The sequence below is a fragment of the Columba livia genome, chromosome 2 (genome assembly GCF_036013475.1).
Source record: "Columba livia isolate bColLiv1 breed racing homer chromosome 2, bColLiv1.pat.W.v2, whole genome shotgun sequence".
NCBI lineage: Eukaryota > Metazoa > Chordata > Aves > Columbiformes > Columbidae > Columba > Columba livia.
In genome coordinates, this window is record NC_088603.1 from 21732922 (window position 1) to 21757247 (window position 24326).

At 36.8% G+C, this 24326-nt stretch overlaps 1 protein-coding gene across 16 annotated transcripts in view; it reads right to left on the bottom strand.

Moving 5' to 3' along the window:
• Positions 1–24326, bottom strand: part of CACNB2 (calcium voltage-gated channel auxiliary subunit beta 2) — a 246123-nt gene that overhangs the window by 22610 nt on the left and 199187 nt on the right. For 13 of the 16 annotated variants that reach the window (XM_065050839.1, XM_065050840.1, XM_021299951.2 and 10 more), the window contains 6 exons: positions 14495–14617; positions 10072–10208; positions 8240–8316; positions 4278–4411; positions 848–928; positions 478–536 (listed from right to left, as the gene is read on the bottom strand). In XM_065050839.1, the coding sequence (XP_064906911.1) occupies positions 478–536; positions 848–928; positions 4278–4411; positions 8240–8316; positions 10072–10208; positions 14495–14617 (611 nt within the window). Of the gene's footprint in view, positions 1–477; positions 537–847; positions 929–4112; positions 4133–4277; positions 4412–8239; positions 8317–10071; positions 10209–14494; positions 14618–24326 lie in introns of all 16 variants that reach the window. The other 3 variants (XM_065050843.1, XM_065050844.1, XM_021299954.2) reach the window with 1 other exon arrangement.

Sequence of the window (24326 nt, forward strand, 5' to 3'; positions counted from 1 at the left end):
TGACGATCATATACACTAGATAGTCTTAAACTAGTATCACTCTTTCCAAGTGAGATGCCACTGTAAGGAACTAGAGCTGAGCAGGAAGGGTGGCTCTCCTCAGCTTGTGCAGCACCCAGGGAGCATTGATGAGATATCACTCCAAAAAACTTGAAAAAACCCTTTTTAATAATACACATTTATTAAATTTGTAGATAAATATCTAGCAACTTAAAGAGTGAATGCCAGAGTCATCAAGAAGAGGACATCCTTTTTTCCACCCTTAACAAACGCACGCCCATGAACACTGCCCACTGCAACACAACCTCAGCATGCTCTAAGGAAACTTCCAATCCACACTATAGTTCACTGATCAAGGAATTAGTTGCCATTTCTACTTTTCTACAATATTTTTCCAAGAATGTCATTATATCTTGAAAACCTGGTGGTTCCTAAATAGGACCTTAAGCCTTTAGTTCTGCATTGCAAAGTACTTACCGTCCTTCAAATCTATGTTTTAAAAAATCAAATAACGCTTTTTGCATCATATCTGTTACCTAGAAGCAAACAAACAACAAATTAATAATCACATAAGAAACTCGTAATACTTGATGCTAATAGTAATATGTAATAAAGTTGACAGTAAATTGCATATCTGAATAAAAGGATTGGAATGTAATTTATTCTTAATCTAATTTCTGATATGAAATAAAATACATATAAGCAGCTATCTAGTAGAAACAAAAATTTTCTAGATGTTTGCCTCTGATATAAATTATGTTATTCTGCTTAACTACCTTTGGACATTCAAATACAAATGAAACACGATATTTTTGGCAAAACAAAACCATTCACAACAATCACTTACCTCATATCCCTTCAGAGAAGGCCCCACTAAAACTACTGGTCGCATAGAAGGCACTACATCGTAGGGAGGGATGTGCTCTGTCTGCAAAACAGAAAAAGCTTTCAGCATCTCAGCACCTAGAGAAAGCATTACTTATTACTTACTACATAAGGAACTCTGAATTTCCGGTGATGTCACTAACACAGAAATCATGGATTCATTACCATTGCCTGAAAACTGGTAGTACAAGATAACGACATAACAGGTTCAGGGATTTCTTTTGAATAAGCTTTTCTTTGAGTTTTGGTTTTCTTATTGTTTTCATATTTGCTCTGGATTGCTGCAAAACTGTTATTCTGGAGACATTCACATCCCACTCCATAATTCCTAACTGGTAAACTGAAAAGGTTATTTCCAATAGTTAATGATGTGAAATGATTGACTCTAGAGCTGTGACATCAGTTCACCACCAAATATTTATGTAGGCAAACTAGGAAGGAGAAAAATAAAACAAAAAGGTAGGGGAAAAACATAACATCTCTTTTTATGTTCAGATCTGCCCACTGCTTGACAAAACATCGTGACACCACAGCAAATTCTCATGAGAGCATTGTCTGTATGACTTCCACGTTTGCATCTGCAATCCACTTGCAAATGAAATCAAAATAATGACTGATCAAGTTAGTATTTCTAGAAAATTTTCATAAACAGAGCTTGGGATAGCAATCCTTCCACTTGGGGAAGAAGTTCCTGTTACTCCCAAGAATGGATTCTGTTAGTACGATATTCACCAAACTACTAACTGATGTATTGTGCATAATTTAGGAAAAGTATTTTAAAATGAAAGATAAGAAGATTGCCTGGTTCCAAAGATTGCATAAATTTTTATATTGTTATAAAAATAAAATATAAACAAATAAAACTTTTTTCTTTGATAGGTGGCTGTTCAATATATACCATTAAGAATGAGTCTTATCAGAAAGTGGGTTTTGTTTGTAAAGGAGAGCTTAATTTATCTCTGTCTTGGGGAAAAAATGATTGAAATCCCAACCTAGGAATACATGGGTGATATTGAAAAAGGTACGCCAGATCGATTTTTCAAATGCCTACATAGTACAAATACATCAGTCAAGACCACAGAATATGGTCATTTTTCATTGTTTCACTATTCAAAGTATCCCAAGGTGTTTCACAATAACATTAAAGTAAGTATATACATTCCAAAACACAAAAACACAAGGACAGACATTAATAAAGTGACAGCACAAAATGCTACACAAGCAGTGGTCTAAAGCAGTCTAAAACATGGAAAACCCTTTTGTGGATGTTTTTCAACATAATTTATTTTTTTTGTTACCTGTAGCTTCACCAGATAATTAGTAACATAAGAATGAATACCAGTGCCCCAGGCATCATAAGCATGTGAAACAGATTTATTTTACACAGTGAAGAATCTGACTCAACCCATTTCAAAGCAAACCCCTGCAATTACACTGTGCCAGTATCAAAATGCAGCCCTCCACTGTTCTTGCCAATATCACTAATAATCTGATAAGTGTGTTAGAGACAGACCCTAAGAAAAATTCATTACAGATGTGTGAGTGCTTATGGCAGGAGTGTCCTGACGCAAGAGATCTTTGTCTTAATGTCACTGACTCAACTGAAGATATTCATGCTAGAACTTAACCAGCTATTTCAAAATTAGGGAAAGCACAGAAATTACCCTATTTAATGGAATATGGGGTATTTTTAAAATCTGTTCTGTTGAAACATGCACCTTCATATTTTTTTCTCTCATCTTTACAGCTTCAAGTAATGAAGCTGTCAGCAGAAATTGAGTAAAAGTTATCCAATGGAAGCATTAAGGTTGTTTAATTTAGCACTAGAAAATCGAATATATTCTCAGGGACTGGCACTGAGCTATACAGCTTTCACTTGCTGATTCAAGTCCAAATATGAACTTGAATGTCATCCAGTATTTACTTTAAATGTCAGTACTACATACCCACTATAACAAGTAATTATTCTGATACTGAAGAAAAGAATGGAGAGATGGCAATAGCCACCATCCAGGTCCAAGTTGGTTCATCTAGAAGCTGCATCTTCAATGATGCTTATGCAGACAGCATCCAATACATGTCAACATGTATTATTCTTCCTTAACACTTATATCTGGTTATAAATATTATTAAGTAGTAAATTGCTCAGAAGCAAGAAACTGCTGTTGATTTCCATAGCGGGCTGTGAATGACATGGTACTTAACAGACTCTACTGAAGCAAATACCAGTGATTTTGGAAATAGGAAGGATTCAAAATTATTTAAAAGAATATAAGAAGAAAAGAGAGAGAAAAAATGAATTTCATTTACTGAACATGAGAGCATCCACAGCATGGGCAACAATGTCACTTGGCACTGTTGATAAGCAATGTAACAGTCTGTTGTTACATGCAGATTTAAGTCAGTGGTTATAAACAAATGAATACGAGCTATGAAGAATCAGGATTTAAAATAAGAAAATAGAAATGTGATATTTCACTGAATAGTTTGGCTGCTACCTGATGTCTTGGTAACTTATTCCAGCAAAGATCCTAGAAATGTATTGCAGTTTGCTGTAAAAGGATGCCAATTGCATAATTCTGTAGTTATCTGGGTTATCTGTGGAGAGACATTGGCTCTCCTGGGAGCTGCCAGTACCATTTCCACTAGCTGAGATACTGAAAAATTCTGACTGATGGATGGTGAGGACATTTGGTTGATAATTTATACATGACAACAAGAAAAACTCAAAGTAAACCATCAAAACAAGCCTGTGGTTTTCCACTGGTCTTCTTCACCTGCAGATTTTGCACCTACTGAATTAGAAGTTTAAGTACTGATTAAAATAAAAAAAATCTAGTTTGTACTGTTTGTTTTCCAGGTACAATCTGAGTATGTGATTAGATTCCAATAATTATTTCAATCAACTGAGTTACAGGGTAAAAAAAAGAAAGTTAGAATAAGCATGCACTTGAGAGGTTCATTATATGGATTTGTTAGAAATACATTTCTCAAAATTTCAGAAGGCCTTCTCAGTGTGCCCCATTATTCCATCAAAAAGGATAAATACTACGTCAGAGTTTCACAGATGCACTGAACTTGGGACTGTTTGTTTTCTGGTACTGAATCCACTAACAGCTCAACACATTTCTTCCTTAATTCTAGAACAGCTACATTGCTAATCTGGGGTAATAATGCTCATGATGCCAGTGGCAGGATAAACACAGGTAATGTCGATATAAACTTACCGATTTCTGCTTCTGCTTAGCTACAGCAGCATGGAAAAGAAACAAAGAACAACAAAGCATGCATGTTATTGGCTTGTCAGAGGACGCAGACAGTTAACAGGACTAGAAATGTGACGCAGTGCAGGTGAGCAGGTGGACAGATGGGAGCTTGGAAGTCGGTGTTACCTTCTTAAAGAAGGGCATTCTTTTCTCTTTGGAGTGGGGTGATGTGACACTGTTTGCACTGGGTTTGGGGGAGCGATGGTTTGCTGGAATATCATTTTCTTCTGCATCTAAGCCAGTGGCATCTATGTCTATAGCTATATACAGACAAACAATTCAGAATTATCAGATGACAGGGAAAGTAAAGATAGGTTAAAAAGGAAGTAACAGGTAAAGAAAAATAAAACCGTCCAGAGTAACAAATAAATAAAAATTTTAAAAAATCAACCATGAGTACAAAACACAATAAAACAAAGGGAAAAATGTGAAGGTGCTGTCATTGGGATTAGAAGACAGAAGGCAATCTGCAGCAGCTACTATAATATTTTCCTCTGAACCCCTTTCACATAGCTACACCAGACATACATGGAATTACTATTACAAAACAATGCAACGGTCAAGTTTGTTCTCGTTACACTAGTGTAAATCCAAACTAGTTCACTGGAATATATAAGACCTTCACCAATGTAAACAACTGAACTTGGCCAACAACATTTGAATTATTTTCTAGCAATAAACACTAATTCAAAATGAGTATAATGAAATTTGAAATGTCACTAGGATGTCTATAGGAAATTAAGAAACAGAAGAAAAATCACTTTTGAAGACAAAATTGGCCTAATACTGGTACAATAACCTCTACGCTAATCTCCGGGTCAAATACCATTGGCATTTTCAATCATTTTGACTAAAAATGCACAGTAGACATAAGAAACATTTACCAGAAATAGAAACAGACTGACTAATAGTGAAAATTAAAAAGAATGGGTAGCAGAAGAGAGGAAAGTGATCCCAGCTTGTCTCAGAGACATGGATCCTGTTGTAAAGGGTGAGGATGTAGGCAGGGCAAAATGGAAGTGAATACAATAAACCACTGCTGTTCAACCTCTACCCCAAAAGAATATACAACACACAATGCTTATACCATAAAATAAAATATTTAACCTCTTTAGCAAGTAAGTAACAACAGTTTAAGCAAAAATCATAATGGACTCAGAAATAAATGTATTTTCAAAATGCAAAGCCATGTTATCCAGAATGCTGATTCCAACTGATACCTGCAAACTACAACCAAACCAAAACAAAAACTTTCTTGTTTACAATGCTCAATCCTGATCTTCTGTAATGTATTAATTTTGTCTTCAGACAGCAAGTACACAAAAGTGATCCACAAACATGCTGTACAACATCACTCTTGTGTGCAGAGATCATACCCACCTCCTGACACACTCTGGCAAGTCATGCTTATCTTGCTGTGCCATTGTATCGAACTGAACCTAACTCTGAATACATCTGTAAGCAGTACCGTTTGCATTGACTTTATCCAAACCCCTAATTAATCACTGCAAAGTATTATGATATCACCTTAGTGACCTACTTCCAGCTGCTTGATGAGTGGGACACCAACAAATACAGTGGCCTGTGCTATTAAATTATGCAACAAATAAATATTTCTGTCAAGCCTACGTGCAGCTAGGGATTTAAGAGACACTTGGGGCAGTGATCCCTTCTGGTTGAGTAAAGTACTATTTTCCCATTTGAATTATCCACAGATCTAATGCCACAATGCTTGACAATCTTTGAGTTACAGAACTGCGCCACTGAGCAGGAAAGCCTGTGAGTAGATCCGCACCCTGTTTCTATTCTCCTGCTCCTAAAAACAGCCACAGAAATCATGTAACATTTTCTTCTAGCAACACTGTTCCTTCAGCCTCTTCGTAAGTATAAAAAGAACACATTATCTTTTCTTGAATACAGGCCAGCACAGATGATATAAATCAGTCATAATGAGGTACATTAAAACTCCTTTGGTTCTATGTCCAACTAAAATCGTCAGTAAAGAAAAAGCAGGGTGTATTTTTCTGTAAAAAGAAAAATGCAGCATTTGATCAGCTAGATATCAATCTATCCTTTTCTCATTCTCAGTCTTCACACTATGTAACATCTTTCATGATAGATGTTTTACTGTTAATTACCTGTAGTTCACTGAGTTTTTTTCACAGTTATTTTCACCAATATCCTCATCCTATTTGGTGACCCATAAGGATTGTATGGAATGATTACTGTATCAATATAATATTATTTAAATGGATATGAGCCTCCTTTTAGTTTGTTTTTCAATGTTTTGTTTTGGTTTTGTGGCACTAGTTTATATTGAAAAAAATCTGACTCAAAAAAATGAAGTTAACTTATTCGGTTAAAACCTCTTCAACTCATTGAATAATTTGTGTATTTGTCATTTATTAAACTTTCAAAAAGAGGAGGCCTGGGAATAATAATTAAACTGTACTTCGAAGTCATTCGAATTCTTGTGTCAGTCACAAACTGTGCCTCTTTCACCCTTCTTGGGATGTCTTAAGAAACAAACAAACAAACACTGCAGACCCAAAATCTTAAGATCACAGAATAAGTTAATGTGCACTTTTCATAAATATTCTCCAAATTTTCAGTGTAAATGAATAAACTTTATCAGATTTTCCTTCTTTCTCCAGAAAAGCATGTTCCCCAAAACTACCACCTGAAGAAACAATTCAGTACAATGAAAATCACAAGATGACAATCAGTCAGTTGGTAATCTAAGTATCTCATCTGTTCTCGTACCTGTACATTCTGGAAATTTTGTATGTACTGATTTGCAAGTGTTTTTAGGAAACAAAAATATTATAGCACTTCAGATGCTCTAACTAGAAAATTGCAACATAGGTCCATGGACACTTTTACGACAAAAACGCAGCTGTTGAAAAAGTGGCCTTAACAGCAAATATGACAGCTTAAAGCTATCATAAACTAAAAGATTAAAGTGTGTTCTATAGACTCATGATGACACGTATTAGTATACTAAAAATATATATTTTTAAAAAAAAGTAGAACTTAAGTGGGATTTTGACACACAAACTCCAGTCATCATAAAGTTGGTTGTTACAAACAAATCCATAGTTTCACAAGAAAGACAGAGATATTTTTCAATTAATTTAATCAAATGAAGCTACTACCATAACGTGACTTAATTTCTCCGTCTCTCTCTTAATGTCCATGTAAATACTTTAAAATCTTCAGGATCATTTGAAGATGCCTGCTCTGAAGACCAGACTCCATATAAACTAATATGATTGGAAAACACACATCTTTGCTTCAGTAGACAAGGCACTAGCAACATTCATTAATATTTTCTGATTTCAGGTATTCAAAATGTACATTTTCTATTTCAGGACAAGGTAAAACATCCACAGTAACAGAGCAGTTTAATTCAGTATATATATTTTTTGTTAATTTTCTGCTATGCGTTTTTTCAAGAAGCTAACGCCAGTTTCTTCCACCAACTTGCCATATACTTGCTTCATATCTCTTGAATCCAACCTAACTAAAGTTCAGTCTGTCTGCTGATGCTCTAAATACAAAACAGTATTTGTGAAAAAATTCTCACAAAAGGCAAAAAATATCCAGCATGCTAGAACTACGTGAAGCACATCCTCACTATCAACTGTGAAACTAAAAGTTCCTGTTGTTATAAAATAATGCTGTTGCTGATGCTACTGAAGAAACTTCTTGGGATTTTTTTATTCTTATTGGTGCTTTTTCTCCTGTACCAGAAGGTATTTCTTGTTCAGGAGTGCTCAGACCAGACCAAGCCTCTAACTATCCTACTGCAACACAGCCTCATCATTTTATTACATCTTTGCTATAAAACACCATGATAAAAGCAAAGAGGGAATTCTGTGGATTGTTAAGGGCCCTATCATTGCCTGAACTTGTTGGCATTGACTCCATTACTTCAAACCAACCCAAACCAGCCTTATGGGGCAACGCAACCACCCAGCCGTCTATCTACAAAGTATAGAGATTAAGATGTATAGATCCAAATGTATATACATTTTAACAGATGAGATGCATGAGTCTGTAAACCGACAGCTTCATGACCTACTCACCAGATGATGGAGGCGTCGATTTTCTGGAACTGGGAACGATGTCACCCAAACTGGATGAAGAGTTTCCTCCTGATTTACTGGAGTAAAGCAACAAATTACTTTGAAGTTTCATAGCTTTCTCAGTATTTATTCTAGTTTATTTATTACTTGCCTTCTAAGTGAGCTGCTAGCCAAAAGACAAACAGTGTTTCTGTCAGTGATATAAAACACACATCTTACACAAAATGTGTGTAAATTTTGGGGACTGAGGAACTGCAAACATCAATCATGCTCCTCGTTCTGCTGTGCAACTTCATTCTGTTGCATATGTTCTCACTACCTCATGATCTTAATGTGATCCAGTTGTTAATATGGCTACTGATATATAATTACTAATATAACTGCTCGTTACTATGACTAATTCTTAAGCCAGCAAGCATTATCTGTTTCCTTTAACAGAAAAGTTATTGATAGCTCCCTAATGAAAAAGTTAGTGGTTCTGCCTAACATGTTTTCAACTGAATTAAAGTACAAGTTCTTTTGCTGACTCAATACAAGGTAGGGAAAAAAGTCTCTTAAAGAATGATAAAGCAGTGTAGGGTTTTGTCAAGTTCTGCTTTGTGAAAACCTGTCCAAGTTGTGAAAATAAAAGAATATTTTTAGTGATTTTATTTCAGTTACCATAACTAGAAAAACACTGAAAAGAACGTAAGAAAGGCTATTTCACTCTTCAAATAATTCAAGTGATAGTATTAGTTTCCACTTTCTCCATCTTAAAATATTAACATACACTATGTAAATGTATTTGTGCTGTAGGACAGTGTTATCTGCCGTAAGGAGTTCTGGAGCATGGAAGCCTCTATAACTTGGAAAGGGACAGAATCACAGGGTCAGACTTGGCTGTATGAGAAGCGTCAAGAGCAGAATGAGAAACCCAACATCCTCCTGCTGAGGACAGCACACTCATGGGAAAGGCATTTCACAGCTGGCGGATGCGGCCCTGTGCTGCAGCATCCCGGTCTCTTCCCAGCATAGACATGCTCCTCAAATACTGCTGTCCTTCCCATGGAAGCAGGAAAATCTTCCTGGCTTCCCAGATGTTTCCCAGCTGTTTTCTCAATCTCATGTGCATCCCACTCAGGCACACTGAAAAGATTTGTTTCCTATAAACCCAAGGGGAATCAAGCGGCATTTGCTTCCGCATGTGTTTACTAGAAAATTGCTTTATTAAGAATTTTACAGTAAAGATAACATTATTACCATCTTGCAGTATTGTTCAATACATTTAGATACTGAACATCTGTATCTAACCACGGCTGCAGTCAGAGACAACAAATGACATGAAGCTTCCATCATAAAATGCAGTATTCTTAAAAGCTGTATTTGTGGGCAAGGAATTTGACATGACCAAAACATTTTTTTCCTAAGACTTAACTAACAGGCACTGGCTTCAGCTTATAAACCAATTAATCTTAATGTTTTCTGTAATTTCTAAAATCAGCTTTAAAAGTGCTTAGAAATTGCAAGATCATGAGAAGATGTAACAGTTGCTAAAGAATTTAGGGAAATTGATTTTTAAGTCGTGTACTAACTGCAATGCAAATTTGCAAACATTTTATGAAAGTAAAATAGAGTAATAGCCACTGTACTCCACCACGGACCACCAGTCTAAATATGTACTTTCTTTCTCAAAGGACAATGACATTAATTATAGAAAGAAAAATTACGTCCTTCATTGACTCAAAACATTTGCAGCTGCCATTACGACAATTACACAGAACTACAGCATGCACAGCATAAACTCCCAAGTTGTGTCATGCTCATAGCTACTATTTTTAAAGACTTGTTATTACCTGGAGTAGAATTTTCCTTGTTTTGCCTTTTGTTCATGCTGCAGCCTCATGTTTTCTAGTTTGACTGGGCTTGGTATGAATCCTATTTCACAGCCTTCTTTTACCAATCGTCCTATCCACCAGTCATTATTAAATTTCTAGAAATAAAAAAAGAGTCATGTACTAAGAAATCACTGTATTTGGGATACTATTGTTATTATTTTTCATTTGCAGCTAAGTCATTTTATGTAATTCTTCCCTGACATTAATCACTGTACTATCTTATTATGGCAATTAATAATTGTGGCAATATTCAGAAATACATTAAAATAATTATAACATTGCAAATTATTAAAATGCTACAGTGCTTAAGCAGAAAACTTCCTCCATAGACTTCATGATTCTCCCTGGCTGTTATTTCCACCCAGTTCATCTTTTTTTTTTGCTTCACAGTCTTTTCCCCTCATACATGAGAACTGCTTTTGTTCTCCTTTGATGTTTTTCCTTGGTAGAAACCAGACATTTCTTCTGATCTGCTTCTACCCACTGCAACAATGTAATAATTTATTTTTCTTATGCCACTATATTCAGTTCTCCACTTAAAATAAAAACTATTACTTCTAAAATTCCCCTGCTTCTCTGAACACACTAAAATCTTCTGAAATATGACTACATTCCACTGCTTATTATATTTACTGCATACAGCTCATGTGATCTGCATCTTAAACATACTATGATAGATCCACAGGGAATGGATATCTTTGGATAACTAAAACAAACTACAATTATACAAATGCACAAGAAAGGCCAATTAACTGAATTTCAGCTATATGAAATATGAGCTAATGACTACTCTAATTTAATAAAATTTATTCATACACACACAGGGGGTTTTGTTTGTTTTGCAGAGGTCAGTAGAACGGAACTATTTGCCTTTTTCTTTGTTGTTTATTCACCATTTTTGGATGAGAATAGGTCACTGCTATGTATGGCCCCACATGCAATATTTTAGGGGTTCCATGGGAAGAACTACCATTAAATATGAATTTTGGATAATTTGCACTATTTATGAAAGTGTAAGAGAACATCTGAATGGGAGAGAAGTTGCCTTCTTGAATCTGAAGCTATGAATGTAGATATTATAGTGGATGTTTAATTATTTAATTAGTTTTAACAAGTGTGCATTTAGGAGTAAAACATGTGAAATGTGTGGGCCTCCATAAAAAGGAATCAATTTAACAGAGAATACAACATTGGTGGATCAATGATACACAACCCAAATTGCAGTATCACCTTTCATTTTGGCTACTATAGAAATGCTGTGATGCTTGAAACCAACTTTAAGACATTTAGCTACCAAAAAAAACCACATTAAAATAAACATACTTTTAAGCTCCTAAAGTTTAAGGGGTTCTATTCCATTCCTCCAATTAGATGCCTTTATGAGTATGAATACAACATTGAATAGGGATCTAATCTGGAATAGCAGTTTCTCAAAGCTGTATTAGACTGAAACGTATTATTAAAATTATAACCTTTCACTGCAAAATCCTAACTGAAGATATGCATGCACATTTAAAATATGTTTTAAGATAATATAGGTGGAGGAAGACTACAGCAATTGAGCCAACAGAGGTTGCTGTTACATGGATCTGCCGTATAGTATACACGAAGTTTGCAGAAGTAGTATCATTAACTTGGTAAATGGAAGAGATAGATTAAAAAAATACCTGAACAGCCACTACTTTTTTATACTGCCCTAAGCTACAACAGACTACTTATAAAAAAAAAAAAGACATGTGGAATTCACTCCTGTAAAGTCTCGAAGCTAAATGCTGTGTCACTACAGGAAAAGGAGAATAAGATAATTTTATAAGTAAATAATACAACACATAATACTTTCCCATTTTAAAAAACAATAGCAGAAATCTTGGTAGTGAGGTGTCCAGCTCTCAAGGTGCTGTTTGGGTGAGTGATTCTCTATAATTCACCTATGCTTGGGGTGCCAAGGGAAGCACAAATATGAACTAAATGCAAAGCAGAATTATGGCCATGCATTAAAGCTTCAAAAAATTCAGGAGTGACCATGATGCAGCTCATGTTTCTTCATGCGGGAAGGAATCCTTCATCTTTGTATATACCAAGTTTTAATGAACGTAACTTAATAATGGAAAGAAATTTTCCTCATACTCCGTCACTGCAGTACTTTTAACCATTGCCCATGAACATTCTGAACTGAGGTTTTTCTCATCTGAGCCCTCTCAGCAGCACAAATTGGAGAACTCTCCTCATGGACAAGAAGAGGACAATAGTGATCCAATACAGCATTCCTATGCAGGCAAACGTTACTGGAGATTAATTTAGATGTCTTCACTTCTAGCAAACAGTTAGGTATAAAATAGAACAGCAAAACTGCATTTTATAGTCAAATACATCTTTTTTTCACTTTTCATCTGCACAAATAATTAAAGTTTGGACATTTCAGTTCTCACAGCATTAACACTAAGGAGCACCAAAATTACTGCAGGAACAATATCTGGCCATGGGAGATGGAGCAGTGGACACGGCTGTGTAGGGCAGGGCCGCTGCTAGGGGCAGCCTCCTGGAGAGGTTCAACCTGCCCAGATGGAACAGCTGCCGCCAGATTCAGGACCAGAGAGTACAGGTTCAAGTCTGGCTCCTCATGGATCCCTTCGCACCTTCCCATCCCAGTGGTGCAGCTGGCATGGGCGCAGGGTCCCTTCCCCAACCCGGCTCTGGCCTAGCACCACTGGACATTTAATTTTCCTTAAATGTTTAGAGAAAAAAGAGGTATTTTTAAAGACAACTAGCAGAGTGCCTGTTCTACTACACCTGAAGCTGCAAGAACATCTTAATCTCTTTTACCATTACTAAGTGGTACACACAGCCACAAACACCATAACAACTCAGCTGAAGTAAGAATCCTTTTAAGGCATTTCTGGAGATCCAGAAAAGTTCTGGAAACCTTTTCTTCCCCATTTTCTCTTATGAATATTTATATCTAAGTTGTGATGTGAGGAAAAAAGCATAAATTATAACAGAAAATCTCCTAACATTGTGTTTCTGGTTCATATGGCAGCCGTCAAAAGACTTGATGTGAAGTCTGAGATTACAAGCTTGTTCAAAATGCAGATGGAATAGATGACCATACAAAATAATTTAATCTAACCAAACTGAGCCATATTTTCCAGTGCTTTTAGTCTCACTAGAGAATGCTGATGGTTTTATTTGGCCAGCACTGTGCCTGATCATCTCTACTTTTGTCACAAGGCAAAAGAGAACAATTCTTTTGCACTATCATCAAACAAAAAAATATTTTCTTCACTACATACAGTTTGAATCCAAATTATTCCTTTTTTGTGTGTTAAGTATATATGGAAAACCATGAGCATTAGTCATCAGTATGAAGGCACTAGAAGTCCATTTCTTGTGTTTCCTTAGTCTCTGCCCACCTGTATTTCTACCTGTGTATTAGGAACATTTCTTGCTTCTGTAAAGCACCTGCACAAGCAGAATCATTGTGCATCGTCGGTCATAACTACTGAGGGACTTTTAATAATCTGAAATGAGGCAAAGATATAATTTCAAACACGTGGCTAAGTTGCTCTCATCCTTAAGCTAACTTCCTATTTCTTCTGCTATAAATTTCCATTTCCAGATGGGCATTTTTGTGACAAAACACAATGGAACATGACCAGAAGCTGTGAAATCTCTTAAAATGAGGGAATGTTTCAGAAGGGAGCATTGGACTGTTGAAGAAGGCCTGTACAGGCAAGTTACCAAGATGTTTGCTTTGAACTGTCTTGGAAGGAGCAGAGAAAGAAAATGACTTTAGGTGTTTGAAACTGTAAAAAGCAAAAATTTTCAAAGCCAACCTAAAGGAAAACCAATGTAGCAAACGCAAAGCGCCTTTTCTGATAGTTGCTATGTGCATCTGGAAACATTACATCAGTTCTTCAGTACGTAACTGTTAATAAAATATTGCCTGTGTCAGGGAAGTAGTTTCAGTGAAAAAAAGGAGAGCTGAGGATTTTGGGGTTGAGATTCAGTCAGACAAATGAAAGAGAATCAACCCTTGGCTGCTGAATCAAAATGAATCCTCAGAGTACTACAGTGGTAAAAGACACAAATATTATATAATTGAACATGCTGATGTAGATTTTTAAAGCTCTAAATAAGTTATTTTTACTAGAGAAGAAAAGCATTTGCTTTCCAAACTTCAGTAACTTGACTGGGAGGATTTTGTACCATTGTTTTCAGAAGAATAGTATTTCAAGATTTAGCTGCTTATACACAGTTACCTTATTTATATAACATTTGCGTAGGTTTTGACAATGTGAAATGTTATCTTAACATTAAGAAATAGTAGCACTATTACTCAAATAGACTTTAAAGAGAGATTTGCTTCTCTAGTTTTACCTACTTCTTTAACATGAAGAAAATCTTTAGCCTCAAATGAGATGGCCATGCCTGGGACTGGGACATCGTCATCGTGAGCTGCACTGTACCCAACATTTGTCCGTACTGCAAATGCAACAGGTTTTGTCTGCAAAACAAAAGATAAATAGCATGTAGATTTCACTTGTAAACACATACATATGTGCAAACATATACACAGAGGATTATTTCTGTAAATTATCTTTCTAAAATCATAAAAATGACAGAGACCTCTCAAAGCATCCATGCAAAACATCATGAAGCATCATGCCGACTTACCTCAGTTATTTACTATCAACACATTCGATAGAACACAAGACTTTTACTAGTTACTAGTGCTCTGAATTCACTTGGGATAAGTCAAATCAGTAATTACAAATCATAAACCAGCTGGCAATTCATATACTATGCTCACCATGCAGTTCCGCTGCTGTGCTTGTCCAGTAGGACAGAGGAGCACTTGCCAGACCCCAAGTGGTCTTCAGGGCAATCACAAATCAGGAGGTCCGGTGCCAGCAGCTGCTGGTGACACCTATGCAAGACATCTCAACTGCAGAGCCATTCTGAGCCTGCAATAACGTGCCCTCAGATCATCAGGTTGCTACCAAACACCAGCCAGAATGAGACTTGCTGGCTTCCATAGCTCATACTACAACCTATACTGGTACTTGATACCAGTGAGTTGCAGGATTTTCGTAAGTTGTGTTTTCAAGAAGCAGTTGCAGGAAGAGGCAGTGCGCCCCTGGCTGCACAGCTGCCCTCCAGCTCCCACACAGCTTCTACTCCCCATGCCCACCAGTGCTGAGCACCTTTCTGCACAGCTCCCGTTAAACAGGTGGTAAGAGATGCCATCCAGCTCAGCCCAGCCTAGAGCAATAGAAAGCTTCCTCTTCTCAGAGGTACAACCAGAATACAGGAGGATAACCTTCATTCTGGTTTATTCTACACCAAAGAACACCTCTCCTGACAGAGGATATCACACAGTATCCCTGGGATCCACTGTTGTCCTACCCCAGGCTAGACTTTTAGCCCACCTCAAAAACCTCCACACTGCTCCTATGGCCTAGTCTCATGTCCCTGTACATTACGGCTGATAAAATATTTTTAAAAACATGAACTGAATCATAGAATGCTAGGGATTGGAAGGGACCTCGAAGGATCATCTAGTCCAATCCTGCTGGAGCAGGAAGACCTAGATGAGGCTACACAGGAACGTGTCCAGGTGGGTTTTGAATGTCTCCAGAGTAGGAGACTCCACAACCTCCCTGGGCAGCCTGTTCCAGTGTTCTGTCACCCTCACTGAAAAGAAGTTTCTTCTCAAGTTTAAGCGGAACCTCTTATGTTCCAGCTTAAACCCATTACCCCTTGTCCTACCATTGTTTGTCACCGAGAAGAGCCTGGCTCCATCCTCATGACACTCACCCTTTGTATATTTATAAACATTAATAAGGTCACCCCTCAGTCTCCTCTTCTCCAAACTAAAGAGACCCAGCTCCCTCAGCCTTTCCTCATACGGGAGATGCTCCACTCCCTTAATCATCTTGGTTGCCCTACGCTGGACTCTCTCCAGCAGTTCCCTGTCCTTCTGGAACTGAGGAGCCCAGAACTGGACACAATATTCCAGGTGCCACAATATTTCCCAGGTGCCCCTCCGTATGAAATGAGTCCCAGAGGTGCTCATGAGTGATTGAAGAAGGCATGCATAACTTTTCACCTTAAAATATACTAAACTTCTACCAGACAACAATTTTAGCTTTATTAGTTAGTATCCATCATCGCTTTGGCTTGGCTAAAAAGATGGTGTTTTGCTGAGATGACAAGCAAAAAAATATGTCTGATTTCCTACATGAGGAATTGCTTCCATTTATTCTCAAAAACGAGTATATGAAAATGTATCCCCTATTTCAGGATAGCAAACTCGAATACCTGAAACAAAAAATGTGCTATATTTTTCCATTTACCAAAAATCCCTGCCTGCTCTATCCAGAATTACACTGACAATTTGCACAGTGCCACAAGACAGAAATCTACCACGTTAGAATACATGATAAAATGATGAAGGAGATACGTAAATAATTCTAAAGATATTATCATGCCACCTGGCTTGAAAAGGACAGTTGGAAATAAAGGCAGAGAAGGTTCCCTGTTGCTTAATTTAGGTCTAATGTGCTGTAAAAGCCACAGGGTTCCAATAAAGCAGATTTAATTTAGAACTCCTTAAATAGGCCTGTATTTGAATGAACTACCACAGTCAAACAATTTACATCTAAGTGCACATTTAGGAAAGCTTTTTAATTTAGAAGGAGAAACGATAAGCTCTTTCATAACAGTGGGGTCAAGAGAGTCTCTGTGCCCAGAAGTGAAACAGGCAATTTAAAGGGAAATAAATTTTGGAAGGGTACTGCAGAATGGGCTTCATGTTCATGTGGTATTCTGGATCTAAATATGTATTTGTACAAAGAAATAATAAATAAATTATAAAATATAAATAAATTATTGGAAAAGGACTTTATTCCATCTGTTCTTTCTTCTGGAACTAGTGCAAAAGTCTTAAGAAAGACAGGGTAGAAGGGCTGAAACTGGTACCATTCAAACAGGCACTTGTTTAAACTGGAAAGCCTGTGACACCTGTCTTGGTGTTTAGCTACAATTAGAATATTGCAAATAATTGATTGCTTTTATTTCCAGGTCACCTGTTCTAGAAAAAAAAATCCCTAATAAATTAACGAATTAGTGTATTATGTGAAATGCAATGAGGAAAAAAATGAACAGGATATTTTTAAAGTGGCTGTTTCCTTTCAACAAGGAAAATCCTATTGCTGTTGGAACATGCTGGGGATGTTACTCAACAGATGAAGGTTATATAACCAACTTTATATTTGCACTGTGCAACAGAAAGAAGTTAAAATCAGAAATAATATTTAAAAAATACACAGGCAAAACTGATAAGTGGATCAAATTAATACATTAACAGGAGAAATATGTAGAAAAATACATATAATATGTATTGGTTTAGATGAATTTACTAGATGTTCTTATTAGCTACCATCCTACGCTAGAAAATGATAGCCACTTTTTTGTTTTTAACAGATATAAAAAACACAATCAAAGACCAATAGCTGGCTTAACTCATAGTGCTGGGCATTTTCCTCATGCTGTGAACTCTTCCAGTGTGCTGCAAAAGGAGTTGAGGCACCTAACACAAATTTCTGGGCTCCAGTGTGAGAGAAAGGTATGTAAATGCGAGGCACACATGTCCCTGAATAAGCCCTTATTAAGTTCACCTTGTCATTAGAGAGATGAACTGTTAGAAGGACATCAAGATATGATTATACATTCATATTTCCATTTCTGAAAATGGACATTCATGAGAACGATCATCCAAAAAAAAAAATAAAATTTGGTGATCCTTCTATATCAATTTAAAAACCTTGTAGTGTTGATGCAACCCAGGCACGTCCACTTCCTGGCAGCTCAAATTTGTATCTTATTAAACTCCTCTGCAATTCTATCAGTTGTTACTAGCACTCAGTTACCCTATGTAAAAGCCTGCAAACTATTATAAAACTAGGCACACCACAATGAAAAAAAATAGTCACATAGGCACTGAATTCAGAGATATCAATTATCTTCCCTAAAAATAGAAGATAACATAAATTACTGGGTTTTAATATTTATGCAAAACCCTACAACTTTCCTGAATTTAAAAATTACAGAGTAGACACTTTCTATTCTATTACTCATTTCAATACTGAAAATAGAGATATGAATAAGTATTAAATTGTCAAATCTCCTAAACAATACTTCATCATTAAATAGTACAGCATGGAATAAACCATACTTGGTTATTAAGAATGATGTTTTTGTAAAGCATAGTACACTTATTGCAGAAATGTATCTCAGAACAAGAATGGAAATATTAAGGAACAATCTTTGCCAAACACTGATAGGGGCAATAATACGCTTGCTTATCCATTCTCACATTTGCTATATCCTCAGGAAAAATAAAAAATGCTCAACAGAGTATTGTGACTTAATCCTAATAGTATCACTGGATGAAAGACTTTGGGCTGACTAAAGACTTTAAAATCTCTGCTGCATTGCAACAAAAAGACATCTTCAGCAAGCTAATGTCCTTGACATACTTTTTAGAAGTGATCTAAAATTTCCTGTTGGAGGGCAACAGCTGACTACCCAAGAAAAAGAGAAAAACGGAAACTACTCCAGAACTATCTTAATATGAAAGACAAGCAGCAGGTAAAAAAAATCCTCTGTCACCTTCTGCTATCGAAAAATTAAAGTACAACTCCGAGTGGGAAAACAAAGCAAAAGATCGAGCTACACATATTCACAGAAACAGTATGTCCCATTTTTGATACTTGTCATACTGGCAGAGAGGGAGACTGAATTACCATGGGACTAGACCACAATAAAGAATCTAATTGAATATTTAAAACTAATTAATTTATAAAAGATAAATGCTAGCCTTTTTACATAAATAAATAATTCTTAAAGTTTCATAGAAGGGTCAAATTAACGACTTCTTTTCTTGAACTACATAGTCTTGAACTAAAAAACTCCAGTTATTATGTAATTAGGGTCTTATAAAAAAATGAGATATATATATTTTAAAATATATCTAGCATTTGCTTACATATTCTATAGTTCTGAAATTAGATTGGGTCAAAACAGTTAAGCACTTTCTGTTCATTCTCTAAATCTCTGTAAAAACACGACAGCTTTTTAACTTTCAGTTAATCCACAGGCTGGACTACATGGATAGATGCTCTCAGACGCTAAACAGTTCAACATCTCATCTCCCTTAAGAGAAACAATGTAGGCTGAAAAGGTTCACTTATCTTGAGAATGAATATTTCCACCTTTTTTTCCTTTTTTTTTCCCTTGAAAATACAACATTCAATAGACTGAATAACCCCACAAGGAGAACAATAACCAGACCATGAACATTACCATCATCTGTACTAGTAGGGCAGCAGGGAACACAATCTGGAGTGGGGTTCTTCATGAACAAATTTCAACTTCTAATTTAAACTCAGAATATAAAACTATGAAATCTTATTCACCAACGGTTACACCAACTTTGGTTTTACACTTTTGGTAATGGACATAAATGAAAGTGGGACTAGGGAAACCTTCCTTACTTTTCTCTTTTTCTGTCTGGATCTCATTTCTTCCTTTAGGTTCACAAATTATATTCACTTCATACATCTTCATGCCAACCCTCATTACTAAGTCAATAGTATCTACAGTATTATTATAGTCTACTACTTATATTCCCTCACTCTTGTTTTATGACTAAGCCATATTCAATCCATAAACGAGCATTTCCACATTGTCTCTGTCTCAGTCAATTTGTCAGCTTAAATGAGTTTGCACCTGCTTCGTTGAATTTGTATTTGAGAAATATTTCACTCAATAACAAAGCAAAATAATACAGTCGCTTTGCTAGTAATGTACTTAAAACATGACAGGACCCTTTTTTTCCTATAACTCATTTCAGATTTTTTATGCTGTGCCATAAACCCAGTGGATGCAACCTCTGGGGATCCCAGCCAATAAGGTAAATTTTCTGACACAGAATTTGCTCACAGAACAGGTCATCTCCCACACGGCCACTCATTTTGGGAATGCTGCTTGATAATCGAGGTATCTCTATTCCCCATCCACTACCAGAATGTAGAAAAACAGATCAGAGCATTTTCCAAACCATTTTCATTTACACCTGATGGCAACAAAAATACAAGCAAGGCTTAAGGCTGCCTTTACTTTCTTCAGCAGTAGGTAATGAGGATCTAGGGTCTCTGATCTATCTAATTTCTCACTGTATTACATCATTCCCACAGTAAAGGTACACTGCATTCACCTCAGTTTCCATGAAACCAGACTGCTAATCAGAATGCACCTTTTATGAAGGCAATGCCACCTCAGTCAAGAACTGACTCAGAAAATGACTTCAGTTATAATTTTGACAAAGTGCTTGTCAAAGTTGGCATCTGTGTTAAAGTCTGGAAAATTTGTCTCAAAGGAAGCATCCTTCCTCACTGTGACTACAAAATGCTACACACTCTTCATCACATCCACTTTCACAGATGCCTTTAACATTATCCTGAAAGTAAGGAATTATTTTTCTCTTAGGTAATTACTATAATGGATCTCTCTCAAAACACTAGCAGGTTTGCACTCATGAAAATTTAAAACACCACACAGTCTTTTTCAGCTGACGAAAGATGATACAATTATTGAACTTTTCATTAGTAGTCTTGGTAGGGAGTAAATATGCCAGAACATGACCTATGTTTGGCACTATTTCCACAGAGTTGCCCTGTACTTAGTGTTTAGGCCACAAGCAATATTAATACTCCACACAGGACAAAGATAAATAGCAATGTGATGGCTTGATAACTGCCGTCTTAAAATATGTCACTTTGCCCTGCTCTTCACTTAAAGTCAAATCTATAAAGCAAAAGCAGTTTAAAACCTAGATATTTTACAGAATTACATGATTTTCATGATTATTTTAAGTAAGTTTATAATGTTATGAAATATACACTGTAACAAAAGCAATTCAAGAACGGAAAAATAAAAATAATAAAAGAACTTTCCTATTTTATATTTTTTAATTTGTGCACTAATTTATGTACCTGTTACACAAGAAACAAAAATCAAAACCAGCTGAGTACACAAACAAATCACAGGAAATTTATGTCCTAAATGCTGATTATTGCTGGAGCCTCCTTACAGATAAGTAACTGTCCAACCTCTGCTCTGTCCATCTGCTCAGCATGCTCATTGCAAAGGAAGCTGTTCACGGATGTTCCAATAGAAAATTAGAGCTGCCACTAAAAGTGGTGATCAATAATATGACTTCCCAGCAAAGATCAGGCCTTCTTTTATGGGCATGGATATATATATCAAACAAGTCTGGCACCAAGAGAGAAACACAGAATAAAGGTTAAAAGAGGCCTCTGGTGTTGCTTGGTCCAACCCCTCCCCAAAGCAGGTCTGGTTAGATCAGGCTGCTCAGGGCTGTGTCCAGAGGAGTCTTGAGCACCTCCAAGGACAGACACCACAACCTCTTTGTGCATCCTACTCCAGTATTTGACCACCCTCATGGTAATAAATCCATACAGGAGCTATAGCTCACTCACATATCTATAAGTGAGGGAGACCAATATCTATAACAGACACCAAATACTGAATTTTATACTCCAGTACAAGGAAAATGAAGCGTTATTACAAGTGGAAATCACAAATTTCCAGTTTTAATTTTAAGTGGTCTAAAAAGAGGAGGCTTTTAACCACTAGGTTGGGGTTTGTGTGTGTGGCATATACAATTGTTCCAGGTTAAGACAGCAGTTGTATTACTTTCCTACAGCAGATAGTATTGCCCTCATAGCCATCTCATGCCTGAGGCTCGAGTCTTGGATTACTGACTCCTGTGCAAGGTGCTGTACTCAGCATTTCCAGCCAAGTGAAGGAGCTGTACAGTGGGAGAACAAAACACAAAAACCATGTAGCTAATAAGTAGCAGCCTGAGTACAACAATAGTATAATGAGACTTAAACTCTTCTGAATTATTAAGGCTTTTGATAGCATGGATCTTTCCTGAGGGATTTGGGAGAGAAGGGGTCAGCCAGAACATGTAGTTCTGGAGCCAAACTTCACTACTGACTCAGATACTGAGAAATTATTTGATCTGCGTACATTTTACCACCTATTTCCAAAATGAAGGAAAAGTGAACTATGCCTGGCCTCTGCCAATGCTTGCACTGCTCCCTTACAGAGCGTTGGCTCACCCACGTCTTGACTAGGGAACATCGCAACTGCTGCTCTGTGAGGCGTCACACAAGTGTGGACCCTCCTGCAAGAGCAGCCAGCAATGGGACGTGCCCATTCCACAAGCCACTGCCACCACCAGCCTTCCTCTTGGACTTGCCCAGCAGGTCGTACGTGTCACTGCAGGGTAACTCAGCTAAAGACTGAGTGTGATTCTCAATAGGGTTGAGGGCCACTGATGAAATTTGTTGAGGGAACCTCAGAATCCTTACAATTCCTTGGTATCTCTGCTACAACAATGCCTGTGCACTCAATGTTAAGGAAGGAAAATTTAACACATCCAGCAGGTACAAAAGAGTCTCCAGATCCCTTTTTCCTTAACAATAGGAAGGCTTAAGAGAATTTTGTTTTGTCCTCTTGTACTCTCTAGAGATACTTCTGTTACTATTTTAGCTCATCTTCACACACAGCTAGAGACTCATGCTTCCTACTTCCTTTTACGAAATCACATTTGAATAGAGAGTCACCGATGTCGGTTTACATTCAGCTCAGGAGGCGGCAAAGACTGAAATAGCTTCAGTGACGCACACGGAGCTTTCTCATATGAGCGGGGTCTTTTTTTTATTAGAGCATAATGCCAAAACTCATCAGTGGCCCTGTGTTGTCTGCATGCAAGTGTGCCAGAAAGGTGGCTCTTCCGTACCACCCACTTGGGGCGTAAACGGGAACAACTGGAAACAGGCAGAGCTGAAGAAGTCTGTTCGTGCCGGCTGAAAACACGCTTCTTCTGGCAGCCAACGCCACCAGATGAAAACTGTTGTTTGCAATACAAATACTGTGATGGGATTTCAAGATCTTTTCTTTTTTTTTTTTTCAGTGTCACAAGTGAGGACGTTTTTCGCTTATGAGACATTTTAAGCTTATGAGACAGGATTTTAGCATAACTTTAGTACTAGAATTTTAGCTAAATTATGGTTCACATAGAGGAAAGATCTGCAGTAACATTTTCAGGCTATTCACAAGCAAAAATTCTCCAGGAAAAGCATAAATCTGTGAGACAGCAAGCTAAAGTAAACACTAAAGAAATCAGCAATGCAATGGTTGGTTAAAAATATATATACTGTTATCAAAACCTCCTGAAAAAAGCTACATCATTGAAAATGTTACTTAATTCAGTATTATGCATGTAAGTTTTAATAGTTTAATAGTTTTAATATTTAAATGATTTTGCATCTCAGTTGGATCAGAAAGTCTCTACGACTGCTAGAACCAAAGGTTAATTTTGTAAAAATGTTTCACTATTACGTAATATGTTAAGTATGTGTGTTTTAAGAAACTATGCTGATAAATTCTTCCTTTATTAGAAACATACATTTTGTATAATAGCTAGACTGCTCTATTTCCAGGAGTTACATGAATACACGTTCCAAGGATGATATTTTAGAGTCTGAAAAGTCAAATGTTATATTACCTCTTAACTAATATGCTGAACTGAGAAGTTGTCACCACATGGTAAACTCTACAGCTGACTCAATGTTTCTGCCCCTTTCATATGATCACATTTTCTGGTCGCAGCTTATGTTACCCTACCTTCAACTGAGTGCCTACTGTTTCTGTAGGTCTTGCACTATCTGAGATACTTCTCATATATAAATTCAAATGGCGTCTCTACTGCAAATGTCCCTAACAGCCTAGATAATGATTACAGAAATTATAACACACACATTTAAAGTTGTGCTAGAAGAACATTTATTAAAGTTCAAAGTTAAAATTCCCAGACTTAGGAAAAGTGAAAATGAAGGTACCGTCAACTTAGGGGAATGGTGGTGGTATCTTTAACTTATTCCTCACTATGTACAGTATTACAGTACAAACATTAACTTCATATTTTCTCCCCCATCTCACAAGGAAACACAAGGAGGTGTCTGTAGTATCCTATACCGCTCAGATGGATTAATTTTTGCCATCAAAGAGTGAAGTTCACCCAGCCCAACAGAGAAAGGCAAGCAGTCTCTAAAGCG